Source organism: Pygoscelis adeliae, unplaced genomic scaffold, assembly GCF_000699105.1.
Source record: "Pygoscelis adeliae isolate BGI_AS28 unplaced genomic scaffold, ASM69910v1 Scaffold186, whole genome shotgun sequence".
NCBI lineage: Eukaryota > Metazoa > Chordata > Aves > Sphenisciformes > Spheniscidae > Pygoscelis > Pygoscelis adeliae.
Window position 1 is genome coordinate 7,917,718 of NW_008825071.1, and position 26,183 is coordinate 7,943,900.

Genomic DNA, 26,183 nt, shown 5'->3' on the forward strand with positions numbered 1-26,183 from the left:
CACCGGGTGGGTGAAGAGGGGCCGCAAGCTGGTGCTGGGGCGGGAGGGGGTGGAAGGGAGCCCGAGGTGAGCTGCTGTGGCACCGCAGCTCCCTCTCGACGTCGCGCTTTCCCTGCTTCGGTGCCCCACGCAAAGCGCCGCCGGAACGAACACGTTTTAGATTAAATGACGCCCAAGTAGGTCTGAAAAGCTGGACGCTTTTCCAGCGTCATCAGTCTGAGGTTCACCCTCAAGACAGCCACAGTTTACGCCTTCGCCGACGGAACTCCTGTCCGCTGCTGTGCTGACAGGACTTGGACGTTCACAGGGTTAAAAAAACCGTCCTGACAGCCTAGTTTCCGCAGTTCTTTTATGAGGAAAGCTGTTTTTAAGCTTGTTTTTCTGCAGAAACAAGACAGCAACTGCTTTCATCCGCCTCTTCCTCTCCACCCTTCCCCAACAACTTCAAAGCTCTTTTGTCCTTTTCAGTCAAGCTGAGGTTTCACTCATTTTTTCCCTTCGAATTCCGTAAATTACCAGCTAAACAGATGAAGAGGTCCCTAAAACGCGGGCCCAAACACGGAGAAGGCTGAAAGGCAAGTCCCGCCATACTGCAGAAGTGCTCTTTTAAAAGTCCAGCACCTGCTAACCAGCCCAGGCAGCAGCTTCTCCCGTGGAGCCCGTCCGTAGGTACAGGGCACGGGGAGATACAGGAGGGAAGCAAGGGGGGTCAGGGGGCAGGCAACGTCGAGGCAGGTGGGGAGGATACCCAGAGGTTGCTCCCAGGGGCTTTGCAGCCTACATTTCTTTCATCACGCTGCTTCACGGCGCTTCCTATTACTCACTTCGTAACGGCACAAAATGTTCTATCTCCAGTTGCAAACACGAAGGAGTGTAATGAGCAGTACTGGTTAATCAGTAGGAGTTTAATCAGAAGGAGTTTAATCAGCAGCACTGATTAAACACCGTGCTTTTGCTTGCTGGACTGTACCAGCTGTTGTCTGACCACTCTGGCTGAATCTCCATAGAGGCCTGCACGCTTGAAAAAACAACACAGAATAAATTCAGAAAACAAGACAAAGGCCGGCGTGATCTCCTTTAACACTCTTAACTATCCTGATGGTCAAAATCAGGTAATTCCGTCTGGACCGGGGAAACCACCCAGATGACAGGTTTGTTCCGGCAGGTCAGACGAATGAGGGACGGGCTCTGCCCTACATTGTTCAGTATTATGATTTGGGTTGGTTTGCTTTTTTTTAAATCGAGGTCTTAGTATGGATTGTACATCCTGCTTATTAGGCAGTGTATTTTAGATGCTGGTTAACATAATATTAAAAAAGAAAAGGCAATTTGCAGTTGGACTATAGCCATGGTTTTCTTCCACCAATTACGAAGTTCAAGACAGCAAACTACTGGTCTAACATGACTAACAGAAGCACTTTTCCTGTTTACGTACCAGGAGCGTTGAGGAGCACATCAACTAAAATGCTTGCATTTTCACATTACCTCATTGCACTCGTTAGATATGCTCCTTCTAACTTTAAATTAACCCAGGGCAGGGCATGTTAACATGCAAGGTTTGCAAAAGTACAGGTCTTTCACTAATAACAGAATTCACGATAGCACCGGTTATGCAAAATGGGTAGAGCATGAAACTAGGTTAGCTTGTTTTGGTTTCTTTGGCATGTATAGATTGTATACCCCAAGAAGCACAATTATCCCCGTGTTTCTGAAGCAACCCCAATCACGCATTCTGTATTATCAAAGGTCTGAAACAACAAACAGCCTAGTTTGGCTGATGCTAACCTGGTACAAATACTGCATCTTTGCCATAAGATGGCCACATCAACTTTCAAAGTTGTTTGTAGCAGCCTTGGAGAAATAGATTTATGCAAGTGTGTGTGCACATGCGAGAGTGTGTTTTTTAAAAAGCTTTATAAAAAGATTAACCTGGCATCTAAAATTAACTTGAAGACGGTGGTGTCGGGTGTAGGTACCCGGCAGTGTTCTAGGATCATCTGTGCCTGATAAAACACTTCTGCGTAAAGTGCTTTTTCTATTAGAGTAATTTCCTCCAGCAGCAGTATCATTAATGCAGCAAAAGCAACTCCAGGTGGACACAAGAAGTGTGAGATGTTCTGCAAAGGTATTCGTTCCACCAAAATCAATTAACACGTAAGAATCCTGTCTCAGAGGAGCCAATAGCTACGTCAAGGGCAAGCACACTGAACTTCATCGCCCCCCTCTTTGCGCCCCCCTCTTTGCACCCCCCCACCCCAGCACATTACCCTCCCAGCTGCCAACTGTGTTGTACTCAGCTGAGGCTTTTACATATTTAGCAACGTGTCTGTCTTGTCTGTCTTCCAGGAACTTGCCCCATCTCCCCTTGACCCACAAAACGCCATTCTCTGGCAGGAGTTCCCCAGCTCCGCTCCCTCGCCCGAGAAGGAAGGGGAAAGCAGCAGGTGCGGAATGTGTGCCCACAGGGGCTGCTGTTCTCCTCCTCTTAATGCTGCATGAACCGGTCAGTGCTAAAACAGGTTAATGCCGTCCAGTCTTCCACTCCAATCATATTGCCCTTCAGCATTTTTACAAAGTACTTTGCATCTGAGCCCCGTCAGCTAGGAACAGCTTACTATTTGACCATGAAACCTAATTGCACCAAATACAAGCAAAACATTTTTTTTTTTTTTAAATCCCAAGTAAACAGTCTGTATTCTAACACACAACAGGTCTGTACCAATTAAATACAGTATGGCAGTATATAAATTACAGTTCTTTACAGTAAATAGTAAAATACGAGAGTCCGCTTACTGTACACAACAATCAAAGAAAGAACAGCAGCTTTTCAGTAAGGTCCCAGGTATCTCAATCATTCACTTGCTAAGAAACAAAGAAGAACAGATACAGCAGGCCATTCACTTCACTCATTTTTTACCGTGTTACTTTACAAATATCCAGAACGCTTGTTCAGGCATCTACAGTATCTACACGTGGAACAACCTTCTTAGGAATTCATGAGCACCAGACATAAATCCCTCCATCGTTCCCATTATTAAAATAAACTTTACAGATTAAAATTACTTTAGCAGGTTCTATTTCATCTTGATAATAACCAGCAAGTAACAAGTGCAAAGTTTGCAGTCATGATCCATTTACTGCTTCTTTGTTTCCCCATTTCCCCCCCACACCCAAAAAACCAAACCCCCCCCGCAAAAAAACCCAAAATGTTGTCCTCTCACACCCTTGCAGTAATACTGGTTCTGCAGTCAAACTGCCCGGCTGGCTTATGTTAACATATGAAATGCCAGACGTATAGCTTCAGGCATTGTTAGTCATTTCAATCCAACGCCAAGTCAGCACAGTGGCAGGCCTCTAGGAAGACAAAAAAAAATACGAAGCAGTTGGATATTTCAGTGTGCTTAAACACAGAACATAAGGCTGCACGGTGCCCAGTGACTAAAAGAAACATGGCACCAAGTTATCAGTTAAAACATTTACAATAGAAAGATATAAACAGCAAATGTGTCAGTCTAAAACAAGTTCTTTGGTAATTAAGAACAGCAAACCGTAGCTTTTTTTTTTTTTCCAAATAGGGATTTACATCCTGGTTTTTCCACAATAAAATATTTTTTGTTGTTTAAAATATATCTCCCAAGTTGTTGCGTAACAAATAGTCCAGTACCTCAGTTATCTACAGATCAGCTTTAACTGTATTTTAGTGTGCAGCCGTATCTGCTCACTGGCAGACAAACTATAGATACACATTCATATATATAATATATATATAATTTATAAAAAATTAGAGAATTAAGTCAAGGACTCTAGAGAATACACATTCCGTATGGACAGATTAAAATGTACAATAGCTTCAAAAATCCATAAAGTTTTCTACACAGTGATGCGTGTAGTAAGTGCAAAAATACTGCAGTTTAGCTAATCCAAGATTTCCTGTTTTCCTGTTTCCTAGAAAAAGCAGAAGCTGCTGCATCTCCCGAGTGGCAGAAGACTTCTCCTCCTGTTTTAGGAGCGGATGATGAGCCTTGAAGCACAGAACTTTTCCGTTTCTCTGAAGTGGAAGATGCCTGAGGCCGTGAAGTGCTACTCCATCTCCTCGCGGAAGCTGGTGCTTTGCTGAGGCGCCCAGGACGAACAAAGACACCGTGTCGTGGTTTGCAGTGGAAATACTCTCTGCCTTTTACAGTTCCATCATGCTTCCCTTCAATGAAAATAAATGCACAGAATTAATTGCTGGTACTTTCATTAGCACAGACAATTGCAGCATTGAAGTGTAAGTACCTTTAGCTATCTGTCAAATAGCCAAGATTGTTAATGCTGAGTGATGAAGCCAGATGCATACCACACACTAGGGAGAACAAAACCTGGAAAGGAGGGCTTGAATTGTGACCAAAAAGATGATTTCCTAAAATATTATTTCATTAACTAACAGTTTAAAAAGTCAGGCATTTGTTCATTTTACAAAATAAACTACCCTCAAAACCAAATGCTTACAAAGCTTAAAACTTAGCTGCCGGAGAAACTTCTAGTATCAGTGTTAGTATCTATTAAACTACTAAAAACACAATCTTTTTAAAGATCTGAAGCATTTCTGTAGGAGTCTCTTGCTGAGCACTGACTTTTTCTGACCCCACCGAATTGAAGTTAAAGAAAACCTGTGCTCTAAAATTAAGCTTTCCCTGGGGGGGGGCAGGTGTGGGGGGGGAACGGGACAGGACAGACAGAGGAAATATCTCCGAAAACTACAGACAGCAAACCTATTTGGCAAGTGATATCCATTGTTAGTACTGCCCACAAACATGCATGTTGATTTTAAAAAAATCTGCCAACTTTAGGCTTTGCTTGTTTTTTCTGATCTCTAAAAATAGATGGGTACCAATGGGAACTACCACAACACACAAAACAACGCACAAAAGCATTATTCTGCATAAAGCAAGACGAACAGGGCTTTAAGACAGTGCAAAATTAATCAAAGCATCCCTATAAGCAGAAAGCCTAGAACTGGGTGTTTCAGATACCAAGCTTACGTGAAATTGGAAGTACTTCCCAGGAGCGAACAGCATACGATTGTAGTGCGACTTTAAAAATAGATCACGCTAGCTGCATAGATAACCCAGAGCATATTTAGTCTTACCCAGCTGAACATTTAGTTCAACTCCAACCCAGATTCCAGCTGAAAAATCCACCGTTCCAACGTATCTCACCGTGCCCATCTTATTACTTCCAACACAGACTTGTTCACCCACGGCCACCCAGCTGGGCAAGACGTGGGCTTGATCTGCAGAAGCACCTTCTTCACAATCGGAACCATCCAAGTGGTCCTTCCCAATAAAATCGTCCACGGAAGTATCAGGGTAAGTCTCAGGGTCTGAAGTCTCTTTTACCAGTACAGAACAAAAAGGGCTTTCCGCAGCGCCTGCAAGCCGGTCGCCTGCTGCTGCTGCAGAGCTCAGCTGGCCCACGCATGTGCTCTGCTCCTTGTCAGTGCCTCGGGGTAGCTCCGAGGCGCTCACTCCGTTAGAGGACACAAGGGAACACGACTGCAGAGCTGTCGAATGGTCGAAGTCCTTTCCATCTTCAACACCCATGAACTCTGTAAAGGAGTGATCTTCCAGAATGTCCGTCGTGTGCTCAACTGTTGCTTCGCGCGCTGAAAATTCGATTGTACGACAGGTATTTTTGCCATCCAAGGAACTTAAAGCCGAAAACGATCCAGCTCTGGGTAACTGCTGAGAGTCTGTGTCAGCGGCATCGAGGGACAGTGGTACTTGTTCCGTTAAGGCACTGTTTTCTTTCAGTGGTAACACAGGTAACTTTTCTCTCACTACCTCCTTTTCTGACTCTCGACATTCCTTGTTCGAAGAGGATCTTAAATCATGTGCAAGAGATGATCCTGAGGGATCATTAGAGTCCAGCTCCTTCGTGTGACTGGCTAGCTGGTCTGTGCTATCACTACAGGGGACAAGCATGTCAGACAGAGTAGCGTTAGAGGCACTGTGGGAAAAGTAGCCACTAGTAATACTGCTAGTGGTGGGGCTGCGGGATACCTCTTTCTCAAGAACACGTGAACTCATGAAGTCTGATTTAGAAGAAAGCCATTCCCTGTTCTCCAGGCTAGCATTGTAAACACTGAAGTCAGCAAACTCCTCCGGTACGTAAGGCCGGAAATTTTGAAAACTTTGTGGACTTATCAGCTTCTTATTAATGGCCTCCAACTCACTGTCTTCCTCCTCGGAGTCCTGCAAAAGAAGAGAGTGTTGCATGGGATTAGGAACCTACGACAGTAAGGTTTTCAAAATAAACTAACCTTCCTTGATTTTTTTTCCTTTCTAAACGTGGAAGAATATACACCTCTAATATTCCTTAATTGAAGAATGGAAGACACCTCTGAAAAAAACTGCTGGGAACATATCCTGTCTACGCTGAGATATTCAATTTTTAGAAAATAAAGATAAACTCTAAATAGTTCAGAAAATATAAAGCAATAAAGTTTGGCATAGGAAAGCCCACAACATGAAAAAGTTATATGTTTACATATTTTCATCATACTCAGTTTTTAAAACCATGTATTATAACCCCCCCCCCCATGATTTAGACTAATTAAACCTACTGAAGGTATTCTATAGAGCTAATTGACCACCTAACAAGATAAACATAAATATAAATGGAAGAGGCCTTACAGGGTCTCTACTCCAATACTGATTATTAAAAAGTATCCTGCACAATGGGATTTTCTATTAATCTGATACCAGTGAGGCTAAATAATTTTCTTTACCCCTACCTATCACACCTGAACACATTCACGATGTTTGAAAATAAAGGCAAAAGGATCAAATATTACAGCTAATATTCAAGGGAGCATTTGTATGCATACATGTACGTGCTTGGAGGGAAATGAGTGACACTGATCAACCTGGCAGAATTTGGACCAGTCTGTAGTTAGCTGAATCTTTCTTCTTTGTCATTCTTGAAGACAGGACTGATATTTGCTCTCTTCCAGTCTTCAGGTACCTCTCCCAATTGCTATGACATTCAAAGATAGTTGAGAGTGGCCTTACAATAACATCAGCCAGCTCCCCCAGCACTCGTGGGTATGTTTACTTAAACAAACATGCAGTTTGTTTAAGTGCTCCCCAACCTGGTGGTTCTCTACCAAGGGTAAGTCGTCTTTGTTCCACACTTTCCCTTGGGTCTCAGGGGCTTGGGATTCCTGAAGGCTAGTTTTACAGATAACGACTGAAGTAAAGAAGGCATTGAGTATGTTGGCCTTCTCCAAGTCATTTGTGACCAGTTCCCCTGCCCCATTCAGCAGTGCAGTTAACTAAAACATCCTCGTAGGTATATATTAGGAAACACATGTTTATGTGGCAAGATCTTTTTCCTAACCTGGAGGTGTTTGGGTTTTTTTCCTCAGTTTTTGTTTGTTTGATTTAAAAAAAAAAAAAAGATGGTCTAAATGACTTCACTTTTCTTTTATCCTGCATTTTTTGAAGTGATCGCTACTTGCTATGGCCCTTATCTATAACAAGGTCTCATTTTCACTCCTACCGTGTTCAAGCTCATAGCAGACATAATTCAGTCATGTTACCCATGCACAATGGGCTCTTAAGCTGAATCAAGATTTCCAATAATATTAAATTTTTGCTGGCAGAGCAATCAGTATCTGAAGAAGATGCATCTACTCGTCTAAGTATATCTGACAAATCCAACCATATTTCAGATAATTAATATTTGTTCAAGTAAAGGCTTGGCATCCTTCGCTTACTAGTTTTTACAACTCTGCTCCAGAGTTATTTCTCATACGGAATTTAGATGAAAGCTTTACTTTGCAATTATTTATTTCTCTGCAGAGGAGTGATAGTGTTATGAAATGTCACATAAGACTATTGAAAATTATGTTATTGAAAATCTTGTTCTTTACATCTGAAGTCTATAGGCAGTCCCTTTAAAAGTAATGGACAAAATTCATATCCACTTTTTTGACACTACGAATACCCTTCCAAGCACTAAGGCATTATGCAAAGCATCTTTCTTGCATGTTGGAGTATACCTGTTGCTTGTCTCTGAGGGACCTTTTCTCAATTATTCTGCTTACTCCTTCCCTTTCACCCTTATTACTTATGCAAGATTAAGTTTTGCTCTATGCAGAACCTTGTAGCTTGTTGTTTTTAAAATATTACAAACTCTAGTGTTTATCAAATACAGTGGGTTTAAGATATTACATGAACTCCAAACCGATAAGCATTTCATGAAGGAAGTATTTCTAATCGATACTAGCTAAACATCCACTTGAAGCCAAACGGCATTTTTATAACAGAGTTCTTTGTTTCTCCTTCGAATCCTGCAAGATTCCTTATTTGACTGAAAAAAAATCTTGGTACAGACAGGGTCCCCGTTCAGAATCAGACTGGATAAGAGGTGCTGTAAGTGAGAAATGGCTCTGCAGACACACAGACATTGCTGATTTGATTAGGGAGAGTTAAACAAGTAACCACATTGCCAGTCATGTGTCATTTCAGGGTTATCTATCATCGTAAATACAAAAGCTAAGGTACAGAGAAGCAGTCTTATTACTAGAACATGGGTCGTGAAGAATGCTGCAAATAGGTGACGAGACATCCCCTTGTGACAGGCAAAAGGTGCCCCTTGTGGGGCCAAGAAATATTTCCTTTCAAAGCTCCTCTTGAGCTTCCCGATTGGGAAATCCCAGAAACAAAGCAATGTCAGGGTTCTTCAAATTCCTGTGGATGTAAGACGTGGGGGAAAAAAGAAGGAAGCTGCCTTGTACTGCTCAGGTTATTGGTAGAAATACAGATAAAATCCTTGAAAAATTGGTAAAGAAACTGCAGCCGCTGCCCTGGGAAGTTAACAGAAAGACTATAATGAAAAGCAGATTTAAGAACTGGTAACAGTAAGAATGTGCCAGCAAGAACTAAGGATACAAGACTATACCTCAAGATTTAGCAGTAACAGAAGCAAAGTAAGCAAAAACACAGAGCAGCTTCCCTACCCCCTGCTTTGTAATGAACATACTGTGTAATTAAAAGTTAAAGTATTCGAGTTTTCAAATCCCTAAATTATACCTCTCAAGTAACCTCAAAGATGCAAATTCCCATTTTACGAATTTAAAAATCAGTAATACTTATTTAGCGGTTGCACCACTGGTGCTTCAATTTTCATCACCCACTAGGAGGATTTGCTCTTAGCCAAACCCCTCTTAGACGTGTTAATTACAGGCAGTATTCAAATACGCTCAATTTGAAAACATGTCATCTGACCATAACAAATTCCACTGTACTCACGTATCGTATAGAACATGCCCTTATGTCATGCCGTTTTGAAATAGCTGCAATACTAAACACATGGGGAACCACTGTCTGAAATTTTAGGTTGAATGCTCATTTCAGGCCAACTGAAAGAAAATATTTTTGTTAACCGCTCTATTTTTTTTCCTTTGACAGATGTGTTTTGAATATTCAAGAGGAGTTAAGAACAGATCCCAGAGAAACATGAGAAAAAGGCCAAACATCATTCTTATGCCTACTTAGATGCACAACATTAATTTAGTTATTATTAATAGCTTCCTGTATGTTTAGCTGCTTCACTTCCGTGGCATTTTTTTACATGCTGTAAGATGCAAGTGAGCATCACACCCGAAGTGACACCAATCATCCAGTGATTAATTAGGAGTATGAGGCTCTGTACCTTGGAGCGATCATTAACAGTATTGATTAATAATCTGAAAACTTCACTTCAAATCAGACAGAGAGGAGCAGGCAGCTGAAGTTTCACATGGAGCTGTGACGCTGCCCTAGTGTAATCTCTGAACTCATTCTGAGAGCACATCCAGATGTGTGAAATATATACTCCAGCCTAGATAAAACATAGACTTGCTCCAGTTCTGAAAAAGGCAGCGTAGCCTGGGAAGCCTACATCTTACAAAGGCTTCCTTCCTAGAGTGATAAAAAACCCCGGAAGCCATCATTTGATAAACCCAATGCCGTAAGCTGGCAGGGCTACGCAAAGCGGCTGCCTCAACCTCCTCCCCACTAGCGGCTCCTAGTTCTTGCCTGCCTCCCCGGTACCCACCAAAGTGTCTGGAAGGTGATCAGACAGGGGAGTAGGTCCAAACGAAATACAACTCCATGGTAGTCTAGCCATCAGCTGGATGGATCAGCTCCCTTGATCTGACTTACTATGCAACTGAACAAAATATGTTGATGCAAGGCAGAGGTCAGTGCACTGACTTCTGAGTAGGAGCAAGGAGCTAAGAATTGAAAGAACAGCTCCTTCCAGGGCCCTGTTGGCTACAGCAGGTCTACAGTGTTCAATGAATGAGTTCCATTCTAATTGGAAAAGCCTGGTGCAGGATGTTGCCCTTTCCCAGCTCTGAAAGCTTCTCCTTATCTTTGGAAAGCAGGACAGGCAAATGCCTGGGTTAATTCAGGGCATGCATGGGGTGGGGCCCTGTTTTTACTCAAGGGATTAAAACCGCACTGAAGTTGCTATGGAAAATTTTGTAACAACTTAGTTTCCAAGGGATGTTTTTCAACCCACTAGAAGATTTTGCCTTCCAAATACCTTCATGCTGTTTGCATCAGTGACTCAGTGTGAGTCAGCATGTCAGCTACCTTATGGAAAATTAACACGACTGAGAATAAAACAGCTGCTACTCAAAACCAGTAGCCAAGCTTCAAATATATACACCAGAACACTCAGGATACTTTGGTATAACAACCTACAAAATAGCATTTGAAATCCAGAGCAGATTTTTTTTAATGGCTTGGCTATATGGTAGGAATGAAAATAACTGTTGAATAGGAAGAATCCATCACTAGCACTTTGTGGTAAAAGAGGCCTATAATACTTACGGGAAATAATTTGAAGGTTCTGAATTTTAAATCTAAAGCTCTGATTAAAGCAAGTATTTACAGCCATGTTCAACAGCCCAAAAACCGAGTCCATCATACAGCAGAAATGATGATACGCTTTTTGTTGAAGCAGCAGTAAGAAAAGGATTTGGCAGGTGAAGATTAAAATAAAAGCCCTCCACCTCAATTCACCGCCTGAATTATGATGAAGACAGACTGCATGTTAATTAAGAGCGGCAATCTTATTTTAGTCATATTACTTCCACATCAGGCAATGAGAAGCTTTTTATAGTGTACCCACACCTAAATGCACGGTTACTTACACCAAATGGGATCATTCCATTTACTCTGGGGTATAGTCACAAAATCTGGGTAACATACAAGGTATATTAGAGTGACAACAACATGGTTCACTAAACCACCCTTTACTTGATCATTTGTGCCCTGTAAAAACTAAAACCTCCCTTCTCCCACCCACCCCACAAGACAAATCACGTATTAATATTAAAAAAAACTCCAAACCAAACCAAAAACCCAAAACAAAACAAACCAAAATGCAAAAACCCAGTTGAGTTAGTTCCAATGACAGATTGCATTTGCAAGCCAGGCAAGCAACTGTTCATTATAACCGTTAGTTACAATCAATCCCAAGTATTACAGCCACATTTCACCTTTTTTCTGCTGCAGGAGCGTAAGTGCCTTAAGCCCGCCACCAAATGGCCCTAAGCCCACCACCAGGCCTCGCAACAGAAACCTGTACAAAACTCACAATCTTTTCCTCACGCATGCTATTGCTTTCTACAGGCACGCTGCTGGCATTAGTTCCTGAAGGCACAACACAGCCAGCGCAGTGCACCCGAGACGAAGGCATGCTCTGCAAAGGTTAAGACACACAACACATCATACAAACCACAACTCTGACCACAGCGCTAAACACGTGCAAGTTAGAAAGGCATTAAGACGTGATGAAGGTGAAACACCCATGCTGGCCACATATACATCAACATTCAAGTTAATAGGTACAGAAACTCATGTGCTCCTCCCAACAGAGTTTTAGGTTGAGGAATAAAGGTCAGAATTATAACCACCCTAGAACACTGTTTCACAGAATCACGTTTTATCTATGAAAAAACACACCAACACCTTGCTGGAGAAAAAAAATCCAGGTTACTGTTACTTTAAAATATAACAAGTACCCTGTAAAGTAGAGTACTTACCACGAAGTGGAAAAAACCCCCAGTGTTTAACGTAAAAAAATAAACACCAAAACCCCACCACATACAACGAACAGCCTGATTAATTTTACCAGAGAATTACAACGTTCTATTGCAACAGATGCATGCTGCACACAATTTGCCAAGTACACAAAATCACTCGATCTCCTTTAAAAAAACAGGTGGTTTTCAAAGATTACCTCTTGACTAAGCAGAGGTCGGCTTTCAAGTGGGGTCTTCTTTTTATGTTCCTCTTTCACTGGCATTAAGGGCTTGAAAAACTTTGGTGGCTGAGGAGAAAATGCTTTAAAAGGGCTGGCCATTAAAGCATGGGAATTCTCTGTTACAACACCTAGGTAAAAAAGCAAAAATATTGTATTTCAGTTCTTCATATCTTGACTGCAAGAGCATAATTCAAAATAACTGAGGGTTAAGCCATCCATTTGGCAAGTTGCTGGCTACAGAAGAATGTCAATATTTTAGTATTCAACCACTGACCCAAGCATGAGAGAACACAGAGCTCAACAAGGGGAGATTATGCCCCTCTGAAGTCTGGAAACAGAAGGAAAGCAGAAAATAGCAGTATCTGCCCCCTCCATTCTGAGGCGCCAATATTTCTCCTTTTCCTCTCAGTCATAAAAACAGTGGGAAGCATCCTTGAAACTGGAACTGACAGCTCTTTGCTTCCTGTGCCTCACCTGACCTCTGCCCGCAACACTGCAATTCTGCCCTGGAACCAAGCCAGCAATCCTGCACGACCAGGATGATCGAAAAGGAAATTATAGGCAAGGAAGCAATGAATAAACTCTCAGTCCCGCTTTACTGCAGCAGTATCTCTACCTGTATTGCCTGATCAAGAAGAGCATGTTACAATTTGACCTGAGAAAACTAGGCACCTGTGACACTGACACAGCAGAGCAAATATCCAAACCATGTAAAGAACCTGCAAAAGGACCCTTCCTACTTTAATGAAAGCATCTTCATTTTCAAATTCATAAAATAACAGCAGCTCCTTTTTGGTTTGTTTGTTTGTTTTCCCTTCTACTATTTTGATTCACATTTAGCTTGCTCTTCTGCCCTCCTCTTGGTTTTTTGGACACCCCCAACTTCCCACATCCTTTCCTGGATGTCTTCATGCGTTTCTCCCTTTCTCCCCTACTTCCAGACTGTGTTTAGCTGCTAAAGCAAGAAGCTGGATAATGCATTTAGTAGGAAAAGAGCACTGGGAATTTAATTTTCAGTTTAATGCAGTAATTAAAATCCCCAAACACTGTCATTACGTATATACTTTAAAGTCTCACCACTGCCATCTTTGCTCTTGCGAGGTGACTCCCTGGGTAAAGTACCATAGCATGATACATCTTGATAACTGGAAGAACAGTCAGATATATCTAGGTGACTTTCAGACCAACCCTAAGAAACAAAAATACATAAACATGCATGCTGATACAGGCAAACGTGGAAAAATTAATAGGTAAACTCAAAAGCAGGTTGTTTTTTTAAAAAAAACAAACTGAAGGAATGTCAAGTTACTGACTTAAGACAATTTTCTGTCTCACACAAATGGATTGTTTAGAAGCTAATTAGCTTCAGTGAAGTATATTAAGTTTTGCTATAACTTCCCCCTTCTTAAATATCAGTTTCTACAATTCTAATATGAAGAGCAGAGAAGGACAAGAAGGTTTAATTCAAATTAATATGTAATTAGTGCAGCATTTTGAAGACACATTACGTAAACAGACCGTTAAAAATACTGTTTTCCTATTTTTTTCAGTTCTCAAATACATCTTGCTTCAAAGAGGGGGGAAAAAAAAATCTGAGAATGTGTGCCGTTTGTTGTCACATTTACATACCTTATCATCTTCATCACAGGCAGAAAGATCTAGTCGGCTACAGGATACCTACAGAACACCAAGAGGCAGAATGACAAAATGCCTACCTTTTATTTATAAAATATAATGCCTTGAGGAAACACTGTGATCATTTAGTCCTAACAACCTTTCTGTTAGCTCTTTTCAGATAAGATTATTTATAAGGACAGCTATGTTTGTGCTGTGTGAGTGGGTGATAGAACACATAAAATGCACACAAAATGGAAACTATCCCTTACACTATGAAAAACGTTAAAGGGACTTTGAAGTAAAAGTAATCTGCAACAGGGCAGTTGTCATCCTAAACTACTTCCAAAACGAATATCCTTGTAAAAGGAGAAGAGTTTTGACCAACCCTCCCACTTCCCTGTCCACTTCATTATCTCCTAGGATGGACAGTTGTGGGGAGGGGTTTTGAGTGACTCATTTTCATTCGTGACAACTTTCCTACAGGTTGGTTAGCCCTGGCTCAGAATAATCATTACCATATCACATTGTGCAAGCATTACATCAGCACACAAACGGCACCCCCCTGCCCCATTAGTACTAATTTACCAGAGGATAAAGGGTCCTTACATTGTGGACATTTGGAGTGCTGATGCTTCTGCGGATGTTTCTTGCTTTGGTGGAGAGCGCCTCTTTGACTGTGACTGCCTGCGTAAAGAAAAGAACACACTAAAAACAGTGCCGTGGTCTCCTCATGAGAAATGATCAAGCAGGATAGAAGCTTTTTTCAGCGTGGCTAACAGCAGCAAACGGGGCTTGCATTTACAGATCCTAATTTGCACACACAACCGCCAAAATTTGTACCTGAAATTCATTCTTTGGCCTTTGCCTGTTCAGGTTCTGCATACTACACCATTATCAGCTACAGTTACTAGACCCAGCACTATTGGAATTCTGTATTTCACAGAAGCAACTTAGTCTTACATTTATCCATCCAGTGTTCTCTAAAAAAACCCAAACTAAAAAACCACCTACACAATATTTTTAAAAGATCAATCATCTCTACTTGAATTCTCATAATCCAGTTCAAAAGGTGCAAAAAGTGCCTTTTCCTTGCCTGTCTTAGTCGTTCAAGGCTCAAAATGTTCTCCACTTGCAGCACACCACGTGTGTATTTTTCAATGTACGTTTCACCATCGGATGTGCCCTCATTCTCACTCCTTGCAGCCATCAGCGCTAAGGTCTCGCGATCCTCAATTTCTTCTGTAGCCTAAATTACAAGTTACACTGTTGAAGTTTTTAAAAACTAAAGCCTATTGTTTTTAATGTATTAATTCACTTCTTTAGACCATCTCAATCCAGAAATTAATTTGAATCGATAATCCTTAACTTAATCAGTAATCCTAATTATAATCAATGATCCAGGACTTTTCAATCCAGATGTAAGTGATGCTGAACTAAGAAGAGGTCATGCTTGGGAGAAGTTTTGCACATTTGCTGCAGTCAATGTACTTCTAGAAATAATGCATATATAACCTGAAATTGCATATGTTAAGGATTAACTAATGACAACTTCTTAGGCAAGGAAATGCAACTTCCTTCCCAAATCTTAGATATTGTGTGTGATTTCTCTAGAGTGTAAATTTTAGGTACTACCACACAAAAGTGACAAGACTGTTTACATTTTCATTTGTCCAGTTTTTTTACCTTTAAAATAAATTTTATAGTAGATTTACAATTTGTACAAGCTTTTTCTATAAAAAGCAACTTATATTCCTGCGAACTCATTTTCCCAGCTATTCTGTTTTCACTGACCTGAACATCCCTCTGAGTACCCTCTATATTCTCTCTGTAGGCACTAATATGATTTCAAAAATAGCCCTACTACAAGAACTCAGTTAAACACAGTAGAAGAGAAAATAAAATCCCTACGGTTTTCAACTGTTTAAAGATAAACATGATCTCACCACTGAACTTCAGGATATACACTTCGGCAAGCTGCCTCCTGTTAGCAAAGCAGGACATTTACTTCCCAATCAGTATCACCAACTGCAGTAGGTCATTCTGTTCCTTTCAGTGAATTAACCAGAGAAATATGGTACAATTTACCTTTGGTATATTGGATACTATTTCATAGGTCACTCCACAGGCATAATATATATTTTTCAAGGATATTCTCCTTTTCAGGCTCTGGGTAAAACTCTAGAAACAAAGTCATTTTCAATTATTGTTTTGACAACAATTATTTATGACATTCTAAGAAATAAAAGGTTGCAATGCAAAAATTTATTTTACAACAAAAGCACATTTTTCTGGACCGTAAGTTCCTTTTTAGCATTAATGATCCCTTTACAGGTGGATAATGATCCATTTAAGTACCCTTTACAGCCCTGTGCTCAGTATACAATGCTACTAAGTTCAATCAGTAACATTTTCCTCCCATTTTGCACTGATGCTCTATCCTCGTGTAGTAACTTGTAACTGAGAAACTGTGGCTGTAAGAAGTCTCTAATGTACAGACACCAACATTTCTTATTTCATCAGCCATCTGTTCAACAGGTACAAAATTCCTTTTGCAATAGCAAAGCATAACTCTGCTTTCTAGCCATAACTGAAATAGTGACTAGAGTTTTCACTGTTGTCATCACAAGCTTAGCATGCTTCATTGGCAGGTTAGTTAGCCCTTACATCACTAACTGTAAACTTCACTTTCATCTAATAAGGAATTTTAGACAAAACTAGCAAAGGACAATACAAGTACAAAAAGGCATGGAATTCAGCTGCTTAGTAAGTTGCTTAGTGGTACAACAGCTGTTTTGTGCTCCTCCCCCCACTGCACTGCAAAATCTGAAGCAATTCTGAAATATGCTCTTGGTCTCAATCACCTGGGAGACAGAAAGGAACATGATTTCAGAGAGCATCTCATTGCCTAAACCCGTGAAGCAGCAAAGCAAGGGGAACAGCGACCACCCTTGCAGCCACAGTAAATGCCCTATCCAAGATCATGATGTAAAAGTGGGTACAGAATGTATACATTTGGGTAGTGGCTGGAAACAAACCTAGTTTGTAATTAGCAGAGAAAGTAGCAAAGAGAAAGAAAAAAAGATATATTGTGTTTACACTGAACATACAAAGGCACCAAAGATGCTTTCAGGAATTGAGCGGCTCCAGTGACCCTATATTAGGTAAGCTACTGCAAACTTCTCTGAATCAAAGAACATTTCGAATTGTATAGACAAGAAGGTAAACTCCTTTCGTATTACAAAAGTAGCACCTGTTACACTCTGAACCAAATCAGCTTGAAAAATGGACAGTTCAAAGGGATATACCAGAAGTGCACCACCTCACTGCAACCTCTAATAATCTATTTTTCATTTGTCTTTCGTAAGAATTTGAGGGACCAAACTTATACAAAATGAAGCAAACAGCTAAGAAAACACATTCATAAAATTAGGGATAGCAAACAATAATAATAATAATAATAGTAATAATAGTAGTAGTAATAATAATAACAACAACAACAACTTCTTACCTGCTTGTTATAAATATTGGCTGCAATCCTTTTGCGTAGTACCAGTTCCATTGCAGCAGGATGGCTAAGCTGCACAGTAGTCTTCACTATCAAGTAAATTCTCTCATTTTGAGGCGTTACCCTATTCAGGTGCACTGAATCATGGACAGAGGAATCCCAGGCAGCAGTGGCTGAAACCTATGCAGACAAATGAAATGGAGGAAGGAAAGGGAAATCAAAGACTCAATTACTCTAACAAAAGGTATAATTTACAGGGATTTAACGTGAAGTAAAGCAATTCTTTAACGAAAGAAAAATAAGTATCATTGAACAAAATGGGGTCAAACCTTCTTTTCATAGTGAGGAATTTATCAGAAGAAGCATAAAAGAGGTGTTAAGATATTGGGGAAGACAATCGTGAACACAACCCCTGCCTTGTGCAAACGCTGCTTCAGAAGTAAGTCTTCACACAGAGGCAGAGAGGAAAGCAGAAGCAAGACTGGAGGAAGGAATACAAATCCTATTGCAACTGTACTACAAGTTTATCAAATTCAACGGCAAATCTTCAGTCTGTATTGGATTAGGTTATAAAGGCCTATACAGAATAAACATGCTCCTATCCTGCAGAACGTCTTTTTCCTTCCCCCTGCCTCCTCCCCAGCTTCGGCATCCCATTTATTCTGGAAATGGTCTCTTAAGCAACGGCCTGAGTTGGCACAGAAGGTGGAAGAAATGAGTTAAGAAATTCCAAAATGGATTCAGAACAATTCATTTCCAACAACTCCCAAACTTTATATTTAGAGAAGTAATTGTGTACGACAAGGAAAGTTTTATTTAAACATTAAGCTTTGCCTAATGTGCACAATAAATGAAGTAGTTTTCTCTGAAGAATCAAGAGCCTGCAAGAGGAATGATGAAGGGGTGAGGAAAGAAGAAGGGATTTTGAGTCAGGCAGTTGAATTACTCTTTTACCACGAAGAGCTACGACTTGTCACCTCTGAATTAAGGAAGAAGGGCTAACAAGTCATTATCCTCTTAAATTTTAAGCAAATAGGCCAGAAAATAAAGGCAGCACTAGATATAGATGGTACTTCTAAGACAAAAATATAATAGTGATTAAATACATACAAGTAGAAAGTAAAACATACGAAGAAAGCATTAACATAAGCTGCAGTTGTCAAGAAGGAGGCTTGCTAACAATTTACCTCATCATCACTGTGTTTTATGATCGGCAGATAAAAGAATGGACTCCCATGCTCCTTTGGTAGTATTGAGTTAACTCCTGATGCATGGGGACCTATAAGTTGTTCATTGGCACTGAGGTCATCAGCTAATGAAACAAATGTGCAAAGAATGAAATAGTTTTATACCAAAGGATATTAATATATAGAGACAAAGCTGTAATGCAAAGTTGTAATAAAGTCCTACCCATATTTCATAATACATTTAATCCTAATTAATCTTATTACTATGCAATATTTTGAAGACAATTTCAGCACACAAAAGGGAAGTAAAACCAGGCTAAGACTCAGTCTGAACACATTCTCACATAACCTAAACGGAATTCAAAACTATTTCTATATTCATAACGTTAATTTACCCAGCCAGAAAATTTCTGATTTATCCACCTTGTCAGTCTAACCAGCTTATCTCTTAGTTAAATCACTTCTGATGTATCAGGGGATCTTTAAATTGAGAAAAGCAGTTCTGGCTACATTAGGCTTTTAGCTAAACAAAAAAAAGTTGTGCAATGATCCATCAATCTGTTTAAATATCCTGTTTGATCTTCTGTCTGCTAATCTCTGCTGATAATGAAAAAACAAGTAAAAGTCTTTCTTGTGAGCAAAAAAAAGTGTATATCGGTTTCCAAAATCACCTTCTAAAGCAGGTATTAATGTGTTGCCTATATAAACATCTCTAGCAGCCCACTGAAGTGCTGGATGTGACAAGGCCTGTGGATCCTCCTCTGCTTTATGTCCAAGTTTATACTTACAGACTTGTTTCCTAAACAGTCCTTAAATGTGGTGCTAACTCTAGTCTTGTGTTGCTTACAGCGTATCTGTGTCCTGAGAATATATATCAATAGCCTTCTCACATGTAAAACTAAATACCTTCAAAGTGAGAACATTTAGATTCTCTAACAAAATGCTCACTGTAGTCCAAACACACTCTTCATTAAACCAGCTGTTTAAGCCTCTACAGATAATTATTCCGACATACGGAATCAGAAGAAAAATCATTTTACAAGCCGTATCAGACAGTGCCATTGCCAGGACTTGTTTTGATTTCTTAAACATTTCAGATTCATGCTTCCATTTATCAACTTATTGATCCAAACTAATTCCGCCCCCTCGGGTTTCTTAATCTGCCATTACAACATACCATTCAAATCAAGGAAGAGGACAGGTATATGTGTTTCCATTCCTGCAGGTGGAATCCTGAAACAAAACAAACTAGTGTCAACAAGGAAGGCAAATACATACCTAAGCTAATTTGGGCAAACAGATCTCCATGCAAGATTCATATTAACTGTAACCAATGACTAAACCTGTCAACATTTTGATGGCTAATTTGAATGCCTATGTTGCACAGACAAAGTTTTGTTTATCTACACATGCAGCTAAACGTAGCGCTTTACCAAAACTTAATTCACACCGCACAACATATTTCAGTTGCCGTGAGGATGACAAGTTTTAAACATCCTGTTTTGTTTCTTATAAAGTTAACTGGTGGTAGTCATCTCATACATAAAGGTTAGCAACCTTTCAAACAACTGGATATGTAACTAACTGGCAAGGCATAGTCTTTATATCAATAAATACACTTTTCGCTGTATGACCACAGCACACTTCAGGTATCCACCTGAAGGGGAAAAAAAATGGCGAGGAAAGATTATCACTACATCATTCACCCAATGAAGAAGAGATATTAGCTATTATCAGAGACATCAGTGTACACTTGATTAGAGCTGTATTTCTTGGCCACGCCTTCCCAAATCTAACATGCTGCGTTCCTCATTTTTGAATGTCAGTTCCAATGATCTTCGTTAAAACACAAATTTAAATGAAATTAAACGAGAAAAGAGAACACAACCTTTAAAATCAGAATTTCTTCCCTCCCCACCCCTTATCAATGAAATTATCACATGTTCTACCATTCATTTTTGAACCACTCCTTTTTTGAAAGGAGTCAAACTACAGGATAATTTTCTCAAAATTTTGAAAAAGTGTAAAATACTGTGTTAAATTCAAAGGTGATTTTCAAACCTTGAAAGCTATCTCAAAGCTACTTTATACACTATGTTAACTAAGCAAACGTTTCTTACATTCAAACCAGCACCTGACCTTCTAGCCTTCTGCCAGCTGAGTGTAATTGGTAGCATTACAGGAAAACATAGAAAGCTCTAAAATATCCTCAGATTTTTACCTTGTAGCGTGCAATGTTCATGTAGAAAAAGCTAACCACTCCAATGGTTTTTCTGAACATACCAATTTGCGGGGGCACCGGGAATTCCACTGCCTGGTGCTGGAACAAACACCGCATTCCGCTCTTCTGTCAGCCCTACCCACTGTTCAACCAGCCGGGCTTCTCGTTCTATATCATCCTCAGATTTTTCTACAGTGAAAGATATTAATATTATATATGAGATACATTTTTCGTGGTATAGGGAATAAAGTACTTATGACAGGGACTTTAAGCTTCAAACCTTGTTTGTTGCTGATCTTCTGAATCTGCTCATCCAAGTATTCTCTGCGTTTTATCAATGCATCAGACCACCTTTCTCGTACGAAGTTTAAATCTTCTTCCTAACATGGAAAGAGAAAAGAAAGTTATTAGGCTATGTGGTTAAGATTAAAGGGCAGTGAATTTTGTGATAAGTTCATCAGAATTGATATTAAACAGCTTGCGTGATGCAGAAAACCTTTTTCTCCCGAATGACATGCACACTGATTAAGTACCTCATCACCCATGAATGGAAGCTTATTTGCTTTCAAGTCTCAAATTCCAACAGGAGGAAAAGAAAATGTGACTGCCTCAGTTGCTAAACAGAATTATACACCATAGGCTAATTACTCACAGAAGTGGCAATCAAACTTTTTAACAGCATGTGGAATAGGAAAAATAGGTATCATCAGTTGATCATAAGTTCTCCTGAAGATTAGACAGGTCAGTACGCCCTCAAACCTGCACAAAATTCCGTTGCTAGCAGCTGCTATCAGTGCAATTAAAAGATTTCTCATGCAAACAAAACCCATCATGCAATCATGCTTTGTGGTATCACAGAAAATCTGCTTCGTTCTTCTCTGTGATAAGTCAGGAAGCGCATAAACAGCCCGCAAGAAGTTAGTACCTAACTGGTATCTTTGAGATTGCTGTAAAACCTAATACACTATCTTAAGGGATGTCAGCATTCTCACCTAACTGGTTTTACTTCTGTAAAGCTGCTACTAGAAATAGGACTTCTTTGTAGAGATCTGTAATGTGTTTTACTTTTTTAGGCATTTCCTCTTTTGCCCTTTGTCGCCTTTTAAGTGATTCTTCTGTTATGCTTTCTAAACTAAGACTGTTCTATATTTACTTATCACACAAAAAGCCAGGCTCAAGGTTTGTTTTCGTGTAGATTAAAAAAAATTGCTTCACTGAAGCTTCTGTATTCCCCACACTCGCATCCTCTCCTCTCTCTCCCACTAGCATTTCAGAAAACTGTACAACTTAAAAGGTTACGATGTTTTCTTTAGAAAACAAACAAAAAACCCTATTCTGTACGATTTGGTTGGGAAAGATGCCTGCAACTGCAGGTGGCTGTTCTTTTCCCTATGATATTCAGTGGCAACTGTTTTCATTTTAAATTAAAGTTTCTAGGCTTTTATTCACATAGCAATTCATGTAGCCAGTTAGGAGAGCTGACTGCTGGGTACTAGAGAAGAGAGCACACTGCATGAATATGAAGTCACAAGGTAAACTGAAATAGCAGTGTTTTATAGCCCAGGTAGCCTCTTAAATGCACAGCGTATATATATTTCAAAGCCGCTTTTGCTTGCTCCAGTACGCTTGTTCATTTGAAAGTTGCTGGCTATTAGCATTAGCTGTGCCCCATGCCACAGGATTGACAGCAACAGCAGCAATACCTGGTAACTATCCATATCACCACCATCATCCTCCTCCTTCTGGTAGGAGAAAATAAATTTTGTAAAAAACAAAAGAACATGCATTTCTCTCAACAGAAACTCACAGAAATATCCCAAAAATGAATACAAACATTTCTGCCACAAACAAACTTATAAAATGTTAAAATTACAACACTCAAATAACCAAAGTCTTATTAACAGGTAGAAACATATTTTTTTTTCTTTACAGACTATAGAATCTCATCCATGATTTGAGTATTAGTGAATACATTTATAAAAAAAAAATCATACAATACAGTGCCAGAAAAAGGACTGAGCAAGCATATCACCAATCTTCACGTTTTGCAGTTTCATCTGTGCGGTTCTGAATGCAACCCTTCTGACAAAAGACACCTCGCTTCCCTGGGTGGCCCATTCCACTTGTTCTTTGCCATCACTGTTAAAAGCATGCTTTACTTCCAATGTGAATTTGTCCAGTATCAGTTTGAAGCCATTTATACTTCTTAAGAACTTTTTCTCCTAAATGAAATAGCCCTTTCACATTCAGCAATGGCTATTTCTGATTCTGATCAAGTAACAGCTCAGTCCTTTTTGAAAAGATAAACAGTATCTTCACCATATGACATTTTCTCTATTCATTTTCCTTTCGGTTTTTTTTCTGCTTTTCTCCTCCTCAACTTTCACCATCCTTGTAAGGGATGGAAACTAATGGAGCTAGGAATCTACTATTAATTACACAAAGGTAAAAACAATTTCCATACTGCTGCTGTTTTGTGTATACTCAAATACCATACTTGGCTCTTTATCAGTTACACACTGAGTTATAAAGCAAAAAAAGCAGCAGATTTAGCACCATATGCTCACATTATACATATTAGCCTCAAACACACGTAAAACTGCAAAATTACGTATCATGTATCAGTGTGCTAAGGTCCCTTATGGAACTATGTTGGGCTGGCTCTAGAATAGCAAAACAAAACCAAAAAAATAAATCAGCGCATGAAAAAGTAACTGTCTTACCTGGTAGCTGTCCAAGCCCCTTTGCAGTTTGGTTGATCTGGCAGTCACACCACCTATGGAGACTGAAAGAATTGCTTCTACCATGAGAGGCAATGTTCCCGAATGTTGTACGGGTTTCACTGTCACCTGAACCCTGCGAGAATGACCCTGAACAGGTAATTAAGAAACAGAAAGACAGACAGAGAGGGAGAGAGAAAAACAGAGAGAAACTAAGAATAAAATTCAGACCCAATTTAAGCATGAATAAGACGACAGGGAAAGATACATACCTGCCTAAGCTGGAAAATCCCCCCTGTGTTTACATCTTTCGCCTGATGGAGTTCAACTGCAGTATATTCTCCCATCTCGTTCAATTCTTGTATGGAAATCCACATTTCTATTCTTCGAGTTACTTCATTCCACCTAAAAAGACATCCCCCCAAAAACTAACGGTTGCCTCACCAAACTATGTTTTGTGCACCACAGGTATTAGAAAGCCTTTGGAAAACCAATGGAAGCATTCACGTGTAATTTATTTGTACCTGTCTCTCAGTGTCCTAGTTTTAGCATGAAGAGAATCAACTTCCCAAACAGAGCTGCCATTGCCAGTACATCTGTGACCCCACACCTCAATAGCAAGAGCTCCTTCTGAAATGAACTCCAAAAACTCCTCTGTGACATTCACCACATAGTCCTGGCAATGAGAAAGACAAATGACATACAGTCAAATGAAATAATTGTATCTCCTCAACCAATTTGTAAGGACACAAACAACTAACAACCTGCATGGTAAAACCATACAGTTTGGATCATAAAGCTCGGCTCTGGTCAAGAAAGTTGTGAAACATATCATCTCAGCAACTCCTGCTTCTGCATACTTCATTTCATGCTCTGAAAACTTCCATAAAAACAATGCCACAGTTCCAATGCTCTTTTTTAAGTTACTGAGCTTACTAAACAAGTATATAATAAGATGTCATTATATAAACTATAGTTTCCCTCATGCATTACAGATGACATCTGAATTTAAAAGACCACTAATTAAAAGATTTTTTCATTTTGCTGCATTTTGAAGAGGTGATGAAGTGAAATATTACAGCATTCTAAATTATAATCAGAAGTCATTGGTTATATGACTTGATTCCTTCCTTCTTCCCCCAGCGAAACAAGGCTCAAATTCTAAATAGCTTATCTCAAACATACCATCCTCCCAGTAACGCTATTTCATAATAAAAATAGTTACCTTACAGTGAGAGAAGGTCACTGTAAAATGAGCATCCTTGCTCTGAGGTGAAGGCACATCTGGATCTACCACTGGTGCCGCTACTGTTGACTTGCATTGATCCCAAAACGTATATTGACAGAAGACAAAGTTGGAGAGATTAGGTGGCAGTCCGGTTGCTTCTTTTATTTTCACCTGAGGAGACAAAACAGATGTTCTCATAAATATGATTGTTTCTTCTTCAACCGTAAATTGTTCAAAACCTAAATATTTAAATCCAAAAGTACCAACAGCCAAGAAGAAGTACCCACACCCTCCGATTGCTTTCTACGGATGTCCCTATTTAGGAAATCTCTATTTTCCACATACAGAAATGCAGGTGCAAGGCAAGCAGTTACATGCATCTAACTAGCCCACCCATGTACATGTCTTCTTTGAGGAAGCTGATAAGCTCAAGTAGAGAATGAAGCACTTCGTCACAGAAGAAATGAAATACAGACACCACCCGTAGATACTACATTAGATGATCAAACAAACCATAGGAGATGGTTACACGGAAAAACTGTTTCCCCTTCTGTGTCTGTCAAGAAGGGCAGTCCTTATAATGTCAGTAGTTATGACGTAGACCTGCATATACTAGAAACTAATGTGAATTAATTCAGCCACTGGCAACCACAGCCAGTTAGACTGACCTACACTGAACCAGAACACGAGAAGTCTCTCTTTCCTTTTCAGAGAATTTTAAGCAAGCAATAGCCTACATAGCTTAGTACTTTACATCAGACCGACTACATAGTTACAAAGGCCTGAAACTGTTAACTTCATCATGTGTTCTCACTTACCCTGCAGGAGAGCTTTTTTGCTCTATGGATAATTTCTCCATTGTTATCCACGACTTCCAGACTCCCACTCTCACTGGAGTTCTCAGATGAGTCATCTCCTTCTACTACACGTTCTGGGACAGACCCAGTGACTCGCATTACTTCAACATGCAACCGTCCTGCAACCTAAGGCAAGACAAATACTAAGAACCTGCGCGCAAGGGACTTAAAGACATTAAGACGGTAAATACCTAACTCTAGGAGGTGTGCAGAAACAGAACTGAACACCTCTCAACCACCAAGTGAAAAGCAACAATGTCAAAAAAGAGGAGAAAGGAATTTAAAAAAAAAAGTTATTTGTATGCAGAACTACTGGCCTTTTTAATTCACACACAACAGAAGAGGCATACAGTGTCGTGACTGTACATCAGAACCTTAATATGCTGGGTTTTGCTCAGTTACCTACACTGACACTAGGAATTTTATTCTACTATTTTAGTAGCTGGGCGACCGTAAACAATTAAACAGAAAACATACACAGCAATTTGCAAAACACTTATTCACTGTGAAACAAGACACCACGCATCATTCGCTTGTTTAAA

The 26,183-nt window shown here is 39.8% G+C and overlaps 1 protein-coding gene across 1 annotated transcript in view; it reads right to left on the reverse strand.

The window, feature by feature from the left end:
* Positions 1-2,678: 2,678 nt before the first annotated feature.
* KIF13A (kinesin family member 13A) overlaps positions 2,679-26,183 on the reverse strand; it is a 116,751-nt gene continuing 93,246 nt past the window's right edge. The window contains exons 20-38 of the mRNA XM_009326501.1: positions 25,603-25,767; positions 24,782-24,955; positions 24,081-24,232; positions 23,829-23,961; positions 23,560-23,706; positions 22,540-22,578; positions 21,117-21,216; positions 20,899-21,025; positions 19,793-19,848; positions 18,616-18,740; positions 17,432-17,608; positions 16,009-16,101; positions 15,017-15,169; positions 14,530-14,607; positions 13,936-13,983; positions 13,384-13,495; positions 12,283-12,434; positions 5,132-6,236; positions 2,679-4,198 (exon numbers count right to left, since the gene is read on the reverse strand). Coding sequence (XP_009324776.1) covers positions 3,912-4,198; positions 5,132-6,236; positions 12,283-12,434; positions 13,384-13,495; positions 13,936-13,983; positions 14,530-14,607; positions 15,017-15,169; positions 16,009-16,101; positions 17,432-17,608; positions 18,616-18,740; positions 19,793-19,848; positions 20,899-21,025; positions 21,117-21,216; positions 22,540-22,578; positions 23,560-23,706; positions 23,829-23,961; positions 24,081-24,232; positions 24,782-24,955; positions 25,603-25,767 — 3,423 coding nt within the window. The 3' untranslated portion in view covers positions 2,679-3,911. The remainder of the gene's footprint in view (positions 4,199-5,131; positions 6,237-12,282; positions 12,435-13,383; positions 13,496-13,935; positions 13,984-14,529; positions 14,608-15,016; positions 15,170-16,008; positions 16,102-17,431; positions 17,609-18,615; positions 18,741-19,792; positions 19,849-20,898; positions 21,026-21,116; positions 21,217-22,539; positions 22,579-23,559; positions 23,707-23,828; positions 23,962-24,080; positions 24,233-24,781; positions 24,956-25,602; positions 25,768-26,183) is intronic.